We start from the raw sequence: 16,267 nt of genomic DNA, 5'->3' as shown, positions 1-16,267 counted from the left end.
AATTCAAATAAATTATTGAAGGGTTTTGAAGTCTAACTGAGCACTGGAAGTTGAGGGTGGTTTTAGGATGAAGAGGACACTCTGCCCATTTGTGAACTAGGGTTTTAGATGTATGTAGATGACGAGCATTTGGGCATCTCATCATCTAAAGAGTGTTTTGGTGGTTATGATGTGAAACTTTTCAAATCCTCCCTGGGTTACCAAACCACAGCCAACAATTTTTTTCTTTAGAAGGTAAATGGAATAGAAAAAGTTCAATTAGAAGAAGATATGGTAAATTACCTACCTAATAAAAAATAAATTTAGAAAAAATAAAAAATAAAAATAATGATATTCTTATTGCGTATTTATTTATGACATCACATCACAGTATAAAAATTGGCAATTTATTGACTTGACTATCACAGTATAAAAATTGGCAATTTATTGACTTGACTATCACATTTATTATTATTTCAGTAGATAAAATGGGTTGAATGAGTATAAAATTATTAACAAAGCAGCAAAGCAGCACAAAATTCTGAAGTTGATATTCAAAGCCAAACTATGTTATATTATTTTATTTTTGTATTGGAAGTGACATTACTTAATTCACTCATACTTGTTTGTATTTATTATCAAAATATACTTATCATTCAAGAAAATATACGTAAATAAACGTTTAAACTTTGTGGCTGGATATCGGACAATTGATTTACATCCCTATTTATAGGCAGAGCGCGTTACAATAAAAGGCCATAAAAGGGACGTACACCACATGTAGAGCTTTTAGAATGGATCTTTAGAATATTCCCTAAAGAATATCTAAGATATTTTACCTACCTACTAAACAATTCTACAGCATTTTAGACCAAACAAATAAAGTATACAATTTTACACTATCATAATTCTAAAACAACTTGCCATGCAAACCATCAATATCAAGCTGTGCGTCCTGGGCGTTTATATGGCATAACCTTCCAATATCCGATATATATATATACACATATACACACAGTATATATTAAGAAAATCCACTTGCAGCATGTGATTGTCAATTTATTTTTGCAAAAAAAAAAAAAAAGAATTAAAAGAATTCACAAAAGATCAATTTACTCTAATATGTAAATATTTACTTCATAATGGTGTTTAACCCAATATAAGGATAACCATTTGATCAGACATAAATACTTAGTATATATTTGCCTAACTTGAATATTGTCTAATTAAATTCAAATCAAAATGACCTTGAAAAAATAAGTAAAATAATAACAGTAAAAAAGTCGAAAAAAAAAAAAATAAGTACATCAAAATATGCCATGTTAATTATTGGTTTTCTAAGTTTAAAATTAGACATTCATGAAACGATCACAACTCGAAGCATCAGGCTCTCTTTTTGTTCATCCATCAATGCATTACTGAAACTATACATGAAAATTTCAAATAGAGTTCGAAAATTTAGACAATAAACTTAAAGTTACAAACATATAAAAGTCTGGAAAAAAAAAAGTACAAATAAAAAAATAAAAAATAAAAAAAAAATCCGTAAACCTGAGAGTAGTGGGACAAAAAAACAGAGAACACTCCTTTTTTTTTCCAACTAAAGTAAAATCTAGAGAGAGAAAATGATAGGAGAGAGAAATAAACGATTTGTGAGTTTCAGTTTTCCATTTAAGGAAGGGGAAATTTTTTTCAATAATAATTATATATGCATGTATTACGTGGGAGGTGCTATTTCTTTTTGGAATTATGTTGAAACAGACTTGGGTAATATATGAATTTAAATATATAATATGTAGGTTTGTATATTATATTACTTAGGAGGAAATGATACAATTAATTCAAGGAAGAGGAAAAGTTTTTCAATAATATGATGTGTATGTATGTATATATTTATACGTGGGACGCCCTATTTTTATTGAAATTAATGGAGGTGATTTAATTAGACTTTTTATTTTTTAAAAAAAATGAAAAACGTTAAGAAAATAGGATAGGGGCTCATTTTCACTAGAAGTTTAAAGTAAATTTCAATTTTCTAATTAAGGAAGAGGAAAAGTTTTTCAATAACTATATAGGCATGTATATATTTATACGTGAGAGGTGTTAATTTTTATTCGAATTAATGGAGGCCATTGAATGAGAATTTATTAGACTTTTTATTATACAAAAAATAAAAATGTTAAGAAATTAGGATGGGGCTTATACTATTTTTATTGGAATTAATGGAGGTGATTTAATTAGATTTTATTAGACTTTTTTATTTTTCTATTTTTAAATAAAAAATGTTAAGAAATTAGGATAGGGGCTAATTTTTATTAAGAAATTTAAAGTGAATTTCAATTTTCTATTCAAGGAAGAGGAAAATTTTTCAATAACTATATATGCATGCATATATTTATATGTGAGACGTGCTATTTTTTATTGAAATTAATGGAGGCAGTTTTATGAGACTTTATTAGACTTTTTTATTTTACAAAAAATGAAAAATATTTTAAAATTAGAATAGTATATATAGATAGATAAAGCAGATGTCTCGATAGCCCAATGAATTAATGCTTCGGGTGAATTTTGAAATGTCAGGCTACTACTCTATGCATCTACTAATTTAACTTCTAAGATTTTTTACTTTGTAAAAATATATATATATAGATAGATATATAAGGATGTACGTGTTTGTTCTGACTCATCATTAAAATATCTTTTAACCTTTTAAGCATTTTGGTTAATTGCAAATTATTTTTAACATTTTTAATTTACCGGAAAAGGAGAATAGCTTTCATAACTTAAATGCCACTTCTCTTCTCTTCTCTTCTTTTTTTCCATGCAACCTAGTAACTTTTGAAATATATGGAAACTCATATACCCAAACAATAATTATTTATATAAATATACATAGATGCTAAAAATATATATATATATACATATACATAGGAATAATTTAATCAATTATAACTATTGGGGACACAGTTTAAAATACCAGAAAGAATGCTTAGGATAAAACAACTTAACAAAAGTATTTACCAAAAAGAATCATACAAAAATAATCCAAAATACCCATCAGCCTTTAGTATATTACAGAAATGCCCACTAAATCTAAAATAAAATTACAAAACAAACCTTTAACAATCTAACAAAAAATCTTATTTTCAGCTCTGGAACCCATTTCCCATCTTTCCTCTCTATTTCATCTTTGTGGCTCACGCTAGGCAAGCAAACCGAATTAAAGAACACGTTATTCCATCATAATTTCCGACTAAACGCTGAATTCAAACACAATAAAATTCATTAAAGGCTCATTTGCAGACACTATATTTTATTCTCTCTCGTCTATGTGGCTCACGCTAGGGCAAAATAAATGGTTTTGACCAAAGGCCAATTTCAAACACAATTAAAGCTGTATCTCTCTTAGTTTGTTTTTCATAACAATAAAAAATTTCAATGCTTCATTGTCATCAGCCTTTGGTTTATTGTGTTTCTTTTGCTACAGCAGCAGCCAATTGCATCAGAGTATTAAGTGTAGAATATTTTCTGAATAATGTAAAACATTTACTGAATAATATAAAACTTGTGCTTAAGCAACGTAAAAAAATTTACTTCACTGATGTAAAACATTCATTGCGCTAATGTAAAACTTTTACTGAATAATGTAGAACATTTACTGTTTAATATTAAACATTTATTGAATAATGTAAATCTTGAAATTCCAAAACGATTTGGCTGCAAATTTGAAACTTCTTCATCGAAGGCGTCAATGGCAAGAGGGAGAGAGACAGTGACTCCATCATGGACTGGTAACCCCATCATCGAATCATAAGTTTTTCAAAATACATACATAATTGTAAAGTAGACGTACACTTCCATAGCCATAAAGAAGTTCATTATTCATTAGGCTCTCACAGAACATAATTAAGCCTCTCTAAGGAAAAACCTCAATAACTGACCTTAAACCAAAGATGGGTGTTATCTTGTAGCTACTAAAACCGGCTTCCAGGAAGAGTTTCTCCCATTCTTTCTCATTTCTCTCTCTCCCAGTAGCCAGAACCATCATCAGTATATCAAAGACGAGCTTTGTTTCTGCAATGTCATGTTCATCTTTCTCACCATTTATCACCATGTCTATGATAATAACTTTCCCTCCACTTTTGCTTGGAATGGCTTCTCTGCATCTCTTCAGTATCTTCACACAATCCTCGTCGCTCCAATCATGCAAGACACACTGCCAATCACTTGTCTTCACCATCATAAATTCTTACAACATAACATAAATTCCATTTATTTTTCTTAAATTTTTCGCACTATTTTCAATTTTAAATTAAATTTAACAATTTCACAACTATTCAAAATTTGGAAAACAAGTCCTCTCCTATAACTATTCCATAAACAATAGTTGAGTTTGGTAATAAATTAATAATCCCCTTGGCACAAATTCTTGGTAATAGAGCAAAATAATTTTAAAAGGACAAATAAGTTATTCTCAAATGGAAGAAAATTCGAACCTTTAATAAAATGGCATCTGCAGAAGGGATAGACTGAAACATATTCCCTCCAACATAATTCAGGTTCTCACTCTCTGGAGAGCTGGCGACAACTTGTGGGAGGTCAAATACTGTGCATTTGATATGAGGGAACGCCTCCAAAACAATCCGAGCAACGACTCCTGTGCCACCTCCTACATCAACCAGTGAATGCAACACCCCAAATATATCCTTGCAGTCTCTAACAATCAGTCTCATCATTTGAGAATCGCTGGCCATGGCCTTATTGAAAATGTTGTTGAATTCGGGGTTTTGATCTCCAAATTCCCATATCTTAACCCCATGTGCAGTTTCGAATGTATTGATGTCATTGCTGCGAAACCAATCTCCCAAGAACTGCCATGGAGTGAATAGAACCGGATGAACAAGTGCCTGAACAAATGGCGCCAAGGTGACGAGTTCATCTTTGAGGAGGAGCTTAGAACATGGAGTGAGAACATACCCTTCTTCTTCTTCCTCTTCTTCTTGATTTACTTGAATTTTTGTGATAGCAAAGAAATTAGAGTGCACCAATAAGCGCATGAGCCGGTGGACATGACTGGTTTTTGTGGGAGGAAGTTGAAGGGCTGTGACTAGCTGGGGAAGAGTAATGGGTTGTTTATGGTTGTGAATGATGTTTGGTATGCCTAGTTGAAGAGCAGAACTAAGGCACATGGAATGTGCAACATTCAATATGTGTTTGTAGATGTGAGCTTGAGCTTGAAGCAACTCACTTGATTCTTCACCGTGATTGGGATCCATGAATTCTGTTGTTCCTTTTTTCCTTTTTTGTTCCTCACAAATTAGTCATGGATCGAGCTGATATTAATAAAGATTCAAAGTTGTTGCATGGGAATGTTGTCCTGTTAGGAACCTAGAATTATCGACCTACTATAGTTTACAAAATCAATAGATACAATGAAAATGACTTGACTTGTTTCAAAATTCAATAAATTAATATAAAACACGTGCAACCATGTGAAGAGTACTGTTAGCACACTTGCATCCACCGAGCATCTATAAAGAACTCTGCTCAAGGCTCGGGTCCCTCTAGCATTATTTTAAGAAACTCATGGAAAATTTTGGATGAGAGAAGCCAAAAGCAATTTGATTTTTCATTCTTCATGCTTAGTTGATTTTGAAAAAAAGTTGGAGCTACTTACCCTTCCACAATTGAATATTATATGACAAATGGCATAATAACTGAATATTGCATAAATAAAGAAAAATGATACATTCTCTTAATTTGAAGATGTTGATTGGTGTTGTGTTAGTATAGCGTAAGCTTCACCATATGCGTAATCTCTATTTGACATTTTTTAAATTCGTAAAATGTGTCAAAACTTTACCATTTTGTTCTTTGTATTGTTACCCAAATACATTTGCAACCGTATTAAATTATCAAGAAGGATAAGTCCTACTGGTGGAATCAAATACATTTGCAACCATATTGAATTCTATTTGAGAATTCGAATCCCCTTAGGACAACGTATAAAAATTTATCGTGCCAATACATATTGGATTAGATGGAGGATGACATGTGCTCAATGATATATTATGCACGTGCCAATACATATTGGATTAGATGGAGGATGACATGTGCTCAATGATATATTATGCACTTGCTATAAGAAGCCGGACATCAAAGAACAGATTCATCAAAGATTAATCCTCATAATATCATACAAATATAAAATGACCAATTAATATATAATTCCTTACAAGTAAAGGCCAATTATTTACCATAAGGAGCTAACGAAAGAAGGCTTCTACCCCCTCATGAGATGGTAAGAAGCTAATATTTACATTTCACATCCAATAATAATTGCTCCACAATTCTAACCCAAATTTTATCTTAAAATAGATAAAACTTGTTAAATCAATGAAGTCACAGAGACTGCTAAATCAATAGAACTCTTAACAACATTCATTAATATTGTTGGACAATAGAGTTTGCAAGAGCTCATGGTTTTTATGTCTTGTACACACACAATGCTAACTCACACAACGACCACCTATACAAAAGACACATTGTACCCCTTTGAGTTAGCTCTTTTTAGCTTTGAACATTTACCATTTTGTTGTCCCTTGGATGTGCATGCAGATGAGAAACTAGTCTGAGGAAAAGAAGCCTTAGAATTGGATGGAGAAGTAGGCTCAGAAAAATTAAAAGAGGGGGATTTCAAGATCCCTTTCAGAGGCTTTTTACTCACGGAAACCACCACCTTCCCGGAATGATCATTGCCTGTAAAGTACTCTTTCCTGTCTTCGTCGTGCCTCCAAACACCGTTGCCATACTCGTGATAATGATCATGATCATGATGATCATCATACCTCATGGTTTGGATTTTGGACATTTTGGGCAAATTCAATTTTTGAATTTTCCAAAATGAATTTTTGTTATCAAATATGGTTTCAATTTTTACCCAAAACACTCCTACAACAAAACGATTGTTTTAGTATTGACCAAAAACATAATGTCTAAAACACATCACATGCTAATTGGACCATAGGGTTCAAAATTGTGTTAGGTTTTTTTATGAATTTTTTCATCATATGTATGTATACCATATAAAACAAAATTATTTATTAATTAATAATATTTTTTGGAGCTTTTTTACCAGTATTTCATGACTTCAAATAATTTATTGTTTATTCATGACCTTTCCAACCTTTCGGGTCGTGAAACGAGGACGTGTGATATTTTGTCAATATTTGAGTTAGAAAAACTTTTTAAGACTAATTGAAGAGAAGAGACAAACTCAGGCTTGTCATTAGTTTGTTGGGAGTAAAGACTTCTCTCATTCACTGAACGAGAGAAGCCAAAAGCAAAATTTGATTTGGCTTTGGTTCCAATCATGGAGGAGGTAGAGCACTTGGTTATGTTGGCTGCGATCTCTACTCTGATTTGGGTGTCTCGAACTCAAAATGTTGTTACTCATGTTGTTAGCTGGATGGCTCTTCAGTTCAGAATCAATGATTTAGAGTGGCATTCCTTGCCACCTAAGTTGATTGAGGCTTTGAGTTGTGATTTCCCTTCTTCTCCTTAGTCTCTGTTTTCTTTCGCTGCTGGGAAAAGGAAGAAAAAAAAAATAATAATAATAATTTGATTTGTCATTCTCGATGCTTTGTATAAATAAAGAAAAATGATACTTTCTCTTAATTTGAAGATGCTGATTGGTATTGTATCACTACAGCGTAAACTCCACCACATGCATATCCTCTATTCGACATTTTTTACTCGTAATTTGCGAACTTGTTTTAGATCAAACTTTGATATTTTGTTCTTTGTATTATTACCCGAATACATTTGCAACCGTATTAAATTATCAAGAAGGACAAGTCTTATTGGTGGAATCATATATATTTGCAACCATATTGAATTCTATTTGAGAATTCGGATCCCCTTGGGATAATGTATAAAAAAATTCTCGTGCTAGTAGATATTGAATCGAATGGAGGTAGGCATATGCTCAGCGATATATTATGCACTTGTTATAAGAAACCGGACATCAAAAAAACAGATTCATCAATGATTAATCCTCATAATATCATACAAATATAAAATGACCAACTAATATATAATTCCTTACAAGTAATGCAGCTGAGATGGTAAGAAGCTAATATTTACATTTCACATTCAATAATTGCTCTTATTGCTGCACAATTCTAACCCAATTTTTATATTATAATTGATAAAACTTGTTAAATCAATGAAGTCACAGAGAGTGCTAAATCAATAGAACTCTTAACAACATTCATTAATATTGTTGGACAAGAGAGTTTGCAAGAGCTCAAATTGTTAACCAAAGCAACGAATATGAAACTTTTTGTACCTTGGTCCATGAGTATGGGTAGTAGAGTAATTGTGGTATGCCCCCAGTTTCATGTTGAATTCGAATGGTCCTACACAAAAATATCAAAGCCCATAAAATGATTTCCTCACAAAAAATAATTCATCTTCCGAATTATGATGTTATATAAAGAAAGGGAATGATGTTAGTGGGAACGAGCCTCATTACATCACATAACCCTCATTCCGCATCTCTAAACCTATAATTATATATGCATCTATTGTGTGGGAGGCACTATTTCTTTTTGGAATTATGTTGAAACAAACGTGGGTTATATATGAATATAAATATATAATATATAGGTTTGTACATTATATCACTTATTTATAGGAGGGAGGAAATGATACATATTAAGCACCTTGGATACTTGCAAATTATATTTAATTTCGCGGAAAATGAGAATAGCTTTCATAACTTGGAAATGAGCTCTTTTTTTCTTTTTGTTTTTTTTTTTTTTTGTTTTTTTTCATGTAACCTAGTAACTTTTGAAATATATGGAAACTCATATACCCAAACAATAAGTACTTATATATTGATACATACATAGGGATAATTTAATAAATTTTAAGTGTTGGGGACACAATTTAAAATACGAAAAAGAATGTTAGTATAAAATAACTTAACAAAAGTATTTACAAAAAAAGGAATCATACAAAAATACCCCTCAGCCTTTGTTAAGTATATTACAAAAATGCCCACTTAATCTAACATAAAATTACAAAACTAACCTTCAACAATCTAACAAAAAAGTCTCATTTTCAATTTTGGAACCCATTTCCCATCTATCCTCTCTTTCATCTTTGTGGCACACGCTAGGGCAAGCAAATAGAAACTAAAGATCACATTCTTCTATCACAATTTCCGCCTAAACGTTAATTTCAAACACAATAGAATCCATTAAAGGCTCATTTGCAGACACTATATTTTCTTCTCTCTCATCTTTGTGGCTCATGCTAGGGCAAGACAACATATCTAGCGAACAGCACAGTATGGCGACTGTTCCGACCAAAAGCTAATTTCAAACATAATTGAAGCCATCTCTCTCTTTCAATGTTGCGCTTAGTTTGTTTTTAATAGCAATAAAAAATTTCAATGCTTCTTCATTGTCATGGGCCTTTGGTTTATTGTGTTTCTTTGTTATACCAGGAGCCAATTGCATCGGAGCATTAAGTGTTTCCTGAATAATATACAACTTGCACTTAAGCAATGTAAAAAATTCACAGAACTCATGTAAAACATTCACTGTGCTAATGTAAAACTTTTACTGAATACTGTAGAACATTTACTATCTAATATAAATCCTTTATTGAATAATGTAAAACTTGAAATCCTAAAATGACTTTGCTGCAAATTTGAAGCTTCTTCATCGAAGGCGTCAATAACAAGAGGGAGAGAGAGACAGTGACACTAGTACAGCTTTGAACTGCAAAAGTGGGTATGTTCTTTGGTGCCAATCACCGTAGATCTGAAACTTCGTGCCGTCGTTAATGGCGAGAAGGAGAGATAGAGAGTGTTTGCATATTTGAACCCTAATTTTTTGCGTTTCATGATGCATAAATGTTTGTTGGGAGATGTTTGATGGGGCATAAATAGGTTGAGTGGCTCATATTTTAGTGTGGGCAATTTTGACTTTTTGATTTCTAATAATTTTTTTGTTATATATATATTTTTGTAATTCAAGGGCAATTCGGTAAAGTCAAATAAAGTGCCTTAGGGGTAATTATGTCCTAAATGTATAGATACTTTGTCATACACAAAATTACTTTGTATAACTCATCATATTTGTAATTTCTTTTTATTAAGTTGCTTTATACTGACATTCTTTTTCGTATTTGTCGAATTTTAAATTGTGCTCGTAATGCTTACCATTTATTTAATTATTCCCACATAATATAATATGTGTACTGTGTACATGCTCAAATACACACACACACACATATTAAAATTCTGTTTAAGTTCTAATTGTACACACACAAATTCATATACCACCTATAAAATTTCTATTTCTTCTCCCATATATTAAAATTCTGTTTAAGTTCTAATTGTACACACACAAATTCATATACCACCTATAAAATTTCTATTTCTTCTCCCCGTGTGTGTGTGCGCAAGTGTTTATTTTGCAATATTTAAGAGTTGATGCATTATTCCCATATTTTTAATCAGGATTGTTTAGGAGTCCATTTGATCAGAGTGCCAAATCTAAACAGTGAATTGGCAGATTGTTTGGACTGGGCTAGTATTTATGCAACTTTATAAGAAAACGAATGTAAATTAATTTGAATGTGTTTTGGATGAAGTATGTCACATGTCTGCATCAGGATTATAATATTGACAAGAGGCTATGAAAAACTTAATATTCGATATTATTTGAGCAAAGTCCATTTGTAGGTGAACCTCCAATCCAGTACTTGGTTGAATTTAAGCTTGTGGTTTGATAGTGAATGCGAAAAGTAAATATTAGTTTTAGTACTATGTGAAATTACCTTTATTATTGTTTTTCAAAGGGAAAATTTATAGAAAAGTAGACTTTTAAAAAAAAACAATTTACCTAGGAGTTAAAGTCCACACTTTTCACAGTTACTAACTTTGACAAAAAAGAAAAAATTATATAAAACGTGGATTTTGAGAGATTATTTACCTATAGTCAAAGTAACGATTTTCAAAGTTTTGAATTTTAACCATGAACATGAATTTTCACTGTTTATTTTCTAAAAGTCATTCTTACTGTATAACTAAAATCCCGTAACTACCCCTCAGTATAACTTTATTTTATGTGCTACCACATTTCATATTTGTACTTTCAGGTCCTAGTTTTGTGAAATTAGTGGATGATATTCTCATTTTAGCAATTGGAGGTGCATTCTACTGGGCAGATACTTTGGGTTGAGTCCAAGATAAGTTGAGTCCAAGATTCATGAGTTGCACTTCTCTACTTCATGTTTGTAATATTATTCTTGTTCACGATTTTCAAAACTTTGAAAACGTGCCTACATATTTAGAAATTGAAGATGAAATATGTAATGGGACACAATGCTAATTTTTAGTTATTGAAGATCATGTCACATGGCCAGCTAACCCAATATCACCAGAAAACAAAATCTAACAAGGAAAGAAGAAACAAAAAGAAAGGCAGATATTTTTCAGAAAGATGGATCACTATGTCGAAAAATATGAGAATGATGGGCACTTACAAGTTTCGCAAGAATAAATCCATAAATGACAAAAATAATTAGACAACTAAAAATAATTGGGCTTTTTCGAATGAGTCGAGGATCCAAATTCCTACTAAATGCCACCAGGCTCACTCTCATGACATAGAAGTGTTAAGTCATAAAAAGTTCCCTTAATTGCAACCTATCTGCATGAGTAGACTGGTAACACCATCATAGTATCATAAGTTTTTTAAATTACATATATAATTGTAAAGTAGGCACTTCCATAGCCATAAAGAAGTTCATTATTCATTAGGCTATCACAGTACATAATTAAGCCTCTCCTAAGGAAAAACCTCAATAACTGACCTTAAACCAAAGATGGGTGCTATCTTGTAGCTACTAAAACCAGCTTCCAGGAAGAGTTTCTTCCATTCTTTCTCATTTCTCTCTTTCCCAGTAACCTGAACCATCATCAGTATATCATAGACGAGCTTTGTTTCTGCAATGTCATGTTCATCTTTCTGATCACCATTTATCACCATGTCTATGATAATAACTTTCCCTCCTCCTTTGCTTGGAATGGCTTCTCTGCATCTCTTCAGTATCTTCACACAATCCTCGTCGCTCCAATTATGCAAAACACACTGCCAATCACTTGTCTTCATCATCATAAATTCTTAAAACATAAATATTTTCCATTTATTTTTCTTAATTTTTTCTCACTATTTTCAATTTTAAATTAAATTTAACAATTTCAGAACTCTTCAAAATTTGGAAAACAAGTCCTCCCTCTTCTATAACTATTCCATAAACAATAGCTGAGTTTGGTAATAAATTAATAATCCCCTTGGCACAAATTTTAGGTAATACAGCAAAATAATTTTGAAAGGACAAATAAGTTATCTCAAATTTCACAAAGAAAGAAAATTCAAACCTTCAATAAAATGGCATCTGCAGAAGGGATAGACTGAAACATATTTCCTCCAACATAATTCAGGTTCTCACACTCTGGAGAGCTCGCGACAACTTGTGGGAGGTCAAATACTGTGCATTTGATATGAGGGAACGCCTCCAAAACAATCCGAGCAACCACTCCTGTGCCACCTCCTACATCAACCAGTGAATGCAACTCTCCAAATATATCCTTGCAGTCTCCAACAATCAGTCTCATCATTTGAGACTCGCTCGCCATGGCCTTATTGAAAATGTTGTTGAATTCGGGGTTTTGATCTCCAAATTCCCACATCTTAACCCCATGTGCAGTTTGGAATGCATTGATATCATTGCTGCGAAACCAATCTCCCAAGAATTGCCATGGAGTGAATAGAACCGGATGAACCGCTGCATGAACAAATGGCGCCAAAGTGATGAGTTCATCTTTGAGGAGGAGCTTAGAACATGGAGTGAGAACATACCCTTCTTCTTCTTCTTCTTCTTCTTGATTTACATGAATTTTCGTGGTAGCGAAGAAATTAGAGTGCACCAATAAGCGCATGAGCCGGTGGACATGACTGGTTTTTGTGGGAGGAAGCTGAAGTGCTGTGACTAGCTGGGGAAGAGTAATGGGTTGTTTATGGTTGTGAATGATGTCTGGTATGCCTAGTTGAAGAGCAGAACTAAGGCACATGGAATTCGCAAAGTTGAATATGTGTTTGTAGATGTGAGCTTGAGCTTGAAACAACTCACTTGATTCTTCACCATGAATGGGATCCATGAATTCTGTAGCTCCTTTTTACCTTTTTTGTTCCTCGCATATTAGTCATGAATCTGCTATTTATAAAGATTCAAAGTAGTTGGATGGGAATCAGGTGCGCGGGAGCCTTAGGCGACTGGCTAGTTAGGCAGTCGCCTAGCCAATAAGAACGTTATCATAATTTTTTATTTCTGAATATATTATAACTTTTTTTTTAAATAATTATGTTAAATATTAAACATCAACAAATAGAGGGATCTGACATTGAGCTAAAAGATTTTTATTGTTTATCACCTTCTTCTATTTTTTTTTCAAGTCCCCAAAATTTTTTTCCTTATATATTATAAGTTACCTAAAAATTTTATTTTATTATATTATTAAACTTCAATCAATAGAGAAATTTAATATTAGGTCCAAAATATTTCTATATTTATATTATTATTTTTTTCTCTCTCGTCCTTATTACATAGGGCTGATCATGGATTGGATCGGATTGGTTTTGGATAAAATTCAAACCAATCCGGTCCTCACGGATTGGCTAAATCAGAAACCAAACCGATCCGTAGGAACTCTCAATCCGAACCAAACCGATCCGTGAAATAATGGATTGGTTCGGTTTGATTCTCACGGATTAGGCTTGACAAAATACAACTAAGAAAACTGAAACTAGAGGCAAAATACTATTTTCGTCATTTAAAGGGAAAAAGAGAATCTATTATTGTTAACTCTGTTCTGAAACTTTTGAAAACTGCATGAATTTAATGATTAAAGAAAATAAAAACATTAATAATGTATTCCGCATATACTTATACTATATATGGTATATAATATATGTATATTAGTTCTACGGATCGGTTTACGGATTGGTTTGGTTTTTTTAGCACCTAATCTATTAACCGATCCGATCATTACGGATTACTAATTTTTCAATCCGTCACCAAACAACGACACTAGAAAACCAAATTGAACCGCACAGATCGGATCGGATTGGTTCGGTTTAGCAGATTGACGGGTTATTTGAACACCTTAGCGTATATATATTACTCCTAGCTATCATTACACCAATCATAAATATTATCCACATTGTGGTGGGACTTGTGAAACTTTCAATATTTTTGTAAGACGCCTATTAACTTTTATTTTCTCTTTTTTTCTTATTCGTCTACATATTTTTTTCCTATGATTATAATTTATTTATTTATTTTTTCATCTTCTCCACTCCAACAATTTACAATCTCACTTTGTCACAAGATATTAAATGAACTTATTATTCCTATTAAAGAAATTTTTAGAGTATTGAACCAAATTCTTCGAAATCAGTTTCTAGTATTCTATAATTTCAATTATTTATAGTTTTATTAAAAAAATTTTTTGGTTAAAACAGTTTTATTAAATTTTGTTATCATAAAATTATTTCTTTTGTTTGTGAGTTGTCATCATTTTTATTTATATTGCTGAATTTGTTTTTTAGAAAGTACATAGTCAATTAGCTAACGACACTATTAGACATTAAAAAATTTGTAATACTACACTTAAAAATAACAAAACAAATAATGAACAGATTACTATCATAAACATATGAATATGTTTTATTAAAAGACTATTTTATTTTTTTTTATTTAATATTTTAAATTATATTGAGCTGCCTATGATGAAAATGCTATTGTTAAAAAAATGTCCTATTGGGAAAAATGACCGACTTGTTTCAAAATCAATAGATACCGTATGAAGTCCTATTAACGAAAGTCAATAGATACCGTAACGACTTGTTTTTTCGTTTAAAGTCCTATTGCATGGTTGACATCGTTTTACAAAATCAATAGATACTGTATTATTAAAAATGACCGACTTGTTTCAAAATTCAATAAATATAAAACCTAAAAAGACTTCTGCTCAAGGCTTGGGTCCCTCTAGCATTATTTTAAGAAATTTATGCGGACTTGGTCCTCTAAATTATGCAGGAAAGTGAAGTATGGTGAGAATTGAATTTACCGATTTAAGTGAGTGGATAAGAATTGTTTGCACCAAAATAACAATTCTGGGAAGCGGTACAATAAATGGTTTAAAGTTGGGATTCTTATTATATGTTGGAATTATTATTTATTATATTTATCATTTAATGGAATTAAAATTTCATAATTTTTTAAAAAATAAAAACATAAAAAAATATTAATTTATCATTTAATAGAATCAAAATTTTATAATTTCAAAAAAATAAAAACATGAAAAAATATTATTTATACTCAGATATACCACTTTTAAACATATATATATCACTTTTTGTGTATGTAGGTGCTACTTTTTGTCATCAGGTATCATTTTTTGTGTTACATAAAAAGTTATACCTGATTTATAAAAAGTGATACCTATATGAATAAAAGTGGTATATCGATTTATGTCTAAAACAAAAGTAGTACTTGATGCACAAAAAGTAATACATGTGTTCATAAAAAGTGATACTTTCGTGAGGGAAAACATTATTTTGGTATGTCCACGTCAGCATTTTAGTTAACTTTACTTTTTCGAAATTATGATACTTTAACTCCATCAAATGATAAATATGAATTTATTTAAATAATAAATATTTAAATTCATGAAATACTGGTAAAAAAAAAAAAAAAAACTTCGAAAATTTTATTATATATATGTGTACCATATGAAACAAAATTATTTATTAATTAATAATATTTTTCGGAGTTTTTTTTACTAGTATTTCATGAATTCAAATAATTTATTATTTATTCATGAACTTTCATACCTTTCGGTTCGTGGAACGAGAACATGTGATATTTTGTCAATATTTGAGTTAGAAAGATTTTTTTGAAGAATAATTGTAAGGAAGAGCCAAACTCATGCAAGTAACCAGTTTGTCAGGAGTAAAGACTTACCTCGTTCCCTCAATGAGAGAAGCCAAAAGCAATTTGATTTGTCATTCTTGACGCTTAGTTGACTTTGTTCCTCGCAAATTAGTCATGAATCTGCTATTTATAAAGATTCAAAGTAGTTGGATGGGAATCAGGTGCGCGGGAGCCTTAGGCGACTGGCTAGTTAGGCAGTCGCCTAGCCAAT

General features: G+C 31.4%; 2 protein-coding genes across 2 annotated transcripts; both read right to left on the bottom strand.

Annotated features, from left to right (window-relative positions):
- Positions 1–3,589: 3,589 nt before the first annotated feature.
- Positions 3,590–5,355, bottom strand: LOC132305102 (probable O-methyltransferase 3). Its single transcript, XM_059802785.1, has 2 exons — positions 4,476–5,355; positions 3,590–4,195 (listed from the first exon to the last, which is right to left on the bottom strand). Exons 1-2 carry the CDS (start codon positions 5,253–5,255, stop codon positions 3,896–3,898), a joined length of 1,080 nt encoding a protein of 359 aa, XP_059658768.1. The 5' UTR covers positions 5,256–5,355; the 3' UTR covers positions 3,590–3,895.
- A 6,111-nt stretch (positions 5,356–11,466) lies between these two features.
- On the bottom strand, positions 11,467–13,235 carry LOC132306516 (trans-resveratrol di-O-methyltransferase-like). Its single transcript, XM_059803960.1, has 2 exons — positions 12,440–13,235; positions 11,467–12,149 (listed from the first exon to the last, which is right to left on the bottom strand). The coding sequence occupies exons 1-2, from the start codon at positions 13,217–13,219 to the stop codon at positions 11,847–11,849; spliced, it is 1,083 nt and encodes a 360-aa protein (XP_059659943.1). The 5' UTR covers positions 13,220–13,235; the 3' UTR covers positions 11,467–11,846.
- Between the last annotated feature and the right edge of the window lie 3,032 nt (positions 13,236–16,267).

This window comes from Cornus florida, unplaced genomic scaffold, assembly GCF_030987335.1.
Source record: "Cornus florida cultivar Cherokee Brave unplaced genomic scaffold, ASM3098733v1 CherokeeBrave_3.0.0_Hap2_Chr01, whole genome shotgun sequence".
Taxonomy (NCBI): Eukaryota; Viridiplantae; Streptophyta; class Magnoliopsida; order Cornales; family Cornaceae; genus Cornus; species Cornus florida.
This window is presented reverse-complemented; position numbering and strand designations above follow the sequence as displayed.

Excerpts from the sequence above, each read along its gene's own strand:
- LOC132305102 (XM_059802785.1), bottom strand. The coding sequence starts at position 5,255 with ATGGATCCCAATCACGGTGAAGAATCAAGTGAGTTGCTTCAAGCTCAA. Across the intron at positions 4,196-4,475 it reads CAGATGCCATTTTATTAAAG|TGTGTCTTGCATGATTGGAG; the intron begins GTTCGAATTTTC and ends AGTGATTGGCAG.
- LOC132306516 (XM_059803960.1), bottom strand. The coding sequence starts at position 13,219 with ATGGATCCCATTCATGGTGAAGAATCAAGTGAGTTGTTTCAAGCTCAA. Across the intron at positions 12,150-12,439 it reads CAGATGCCATTTTATTGAAG|TGTGTTTTGCATAATTGGAG; the intron begins GTTTGAATTTTC and ends AGTGATTGGCAG.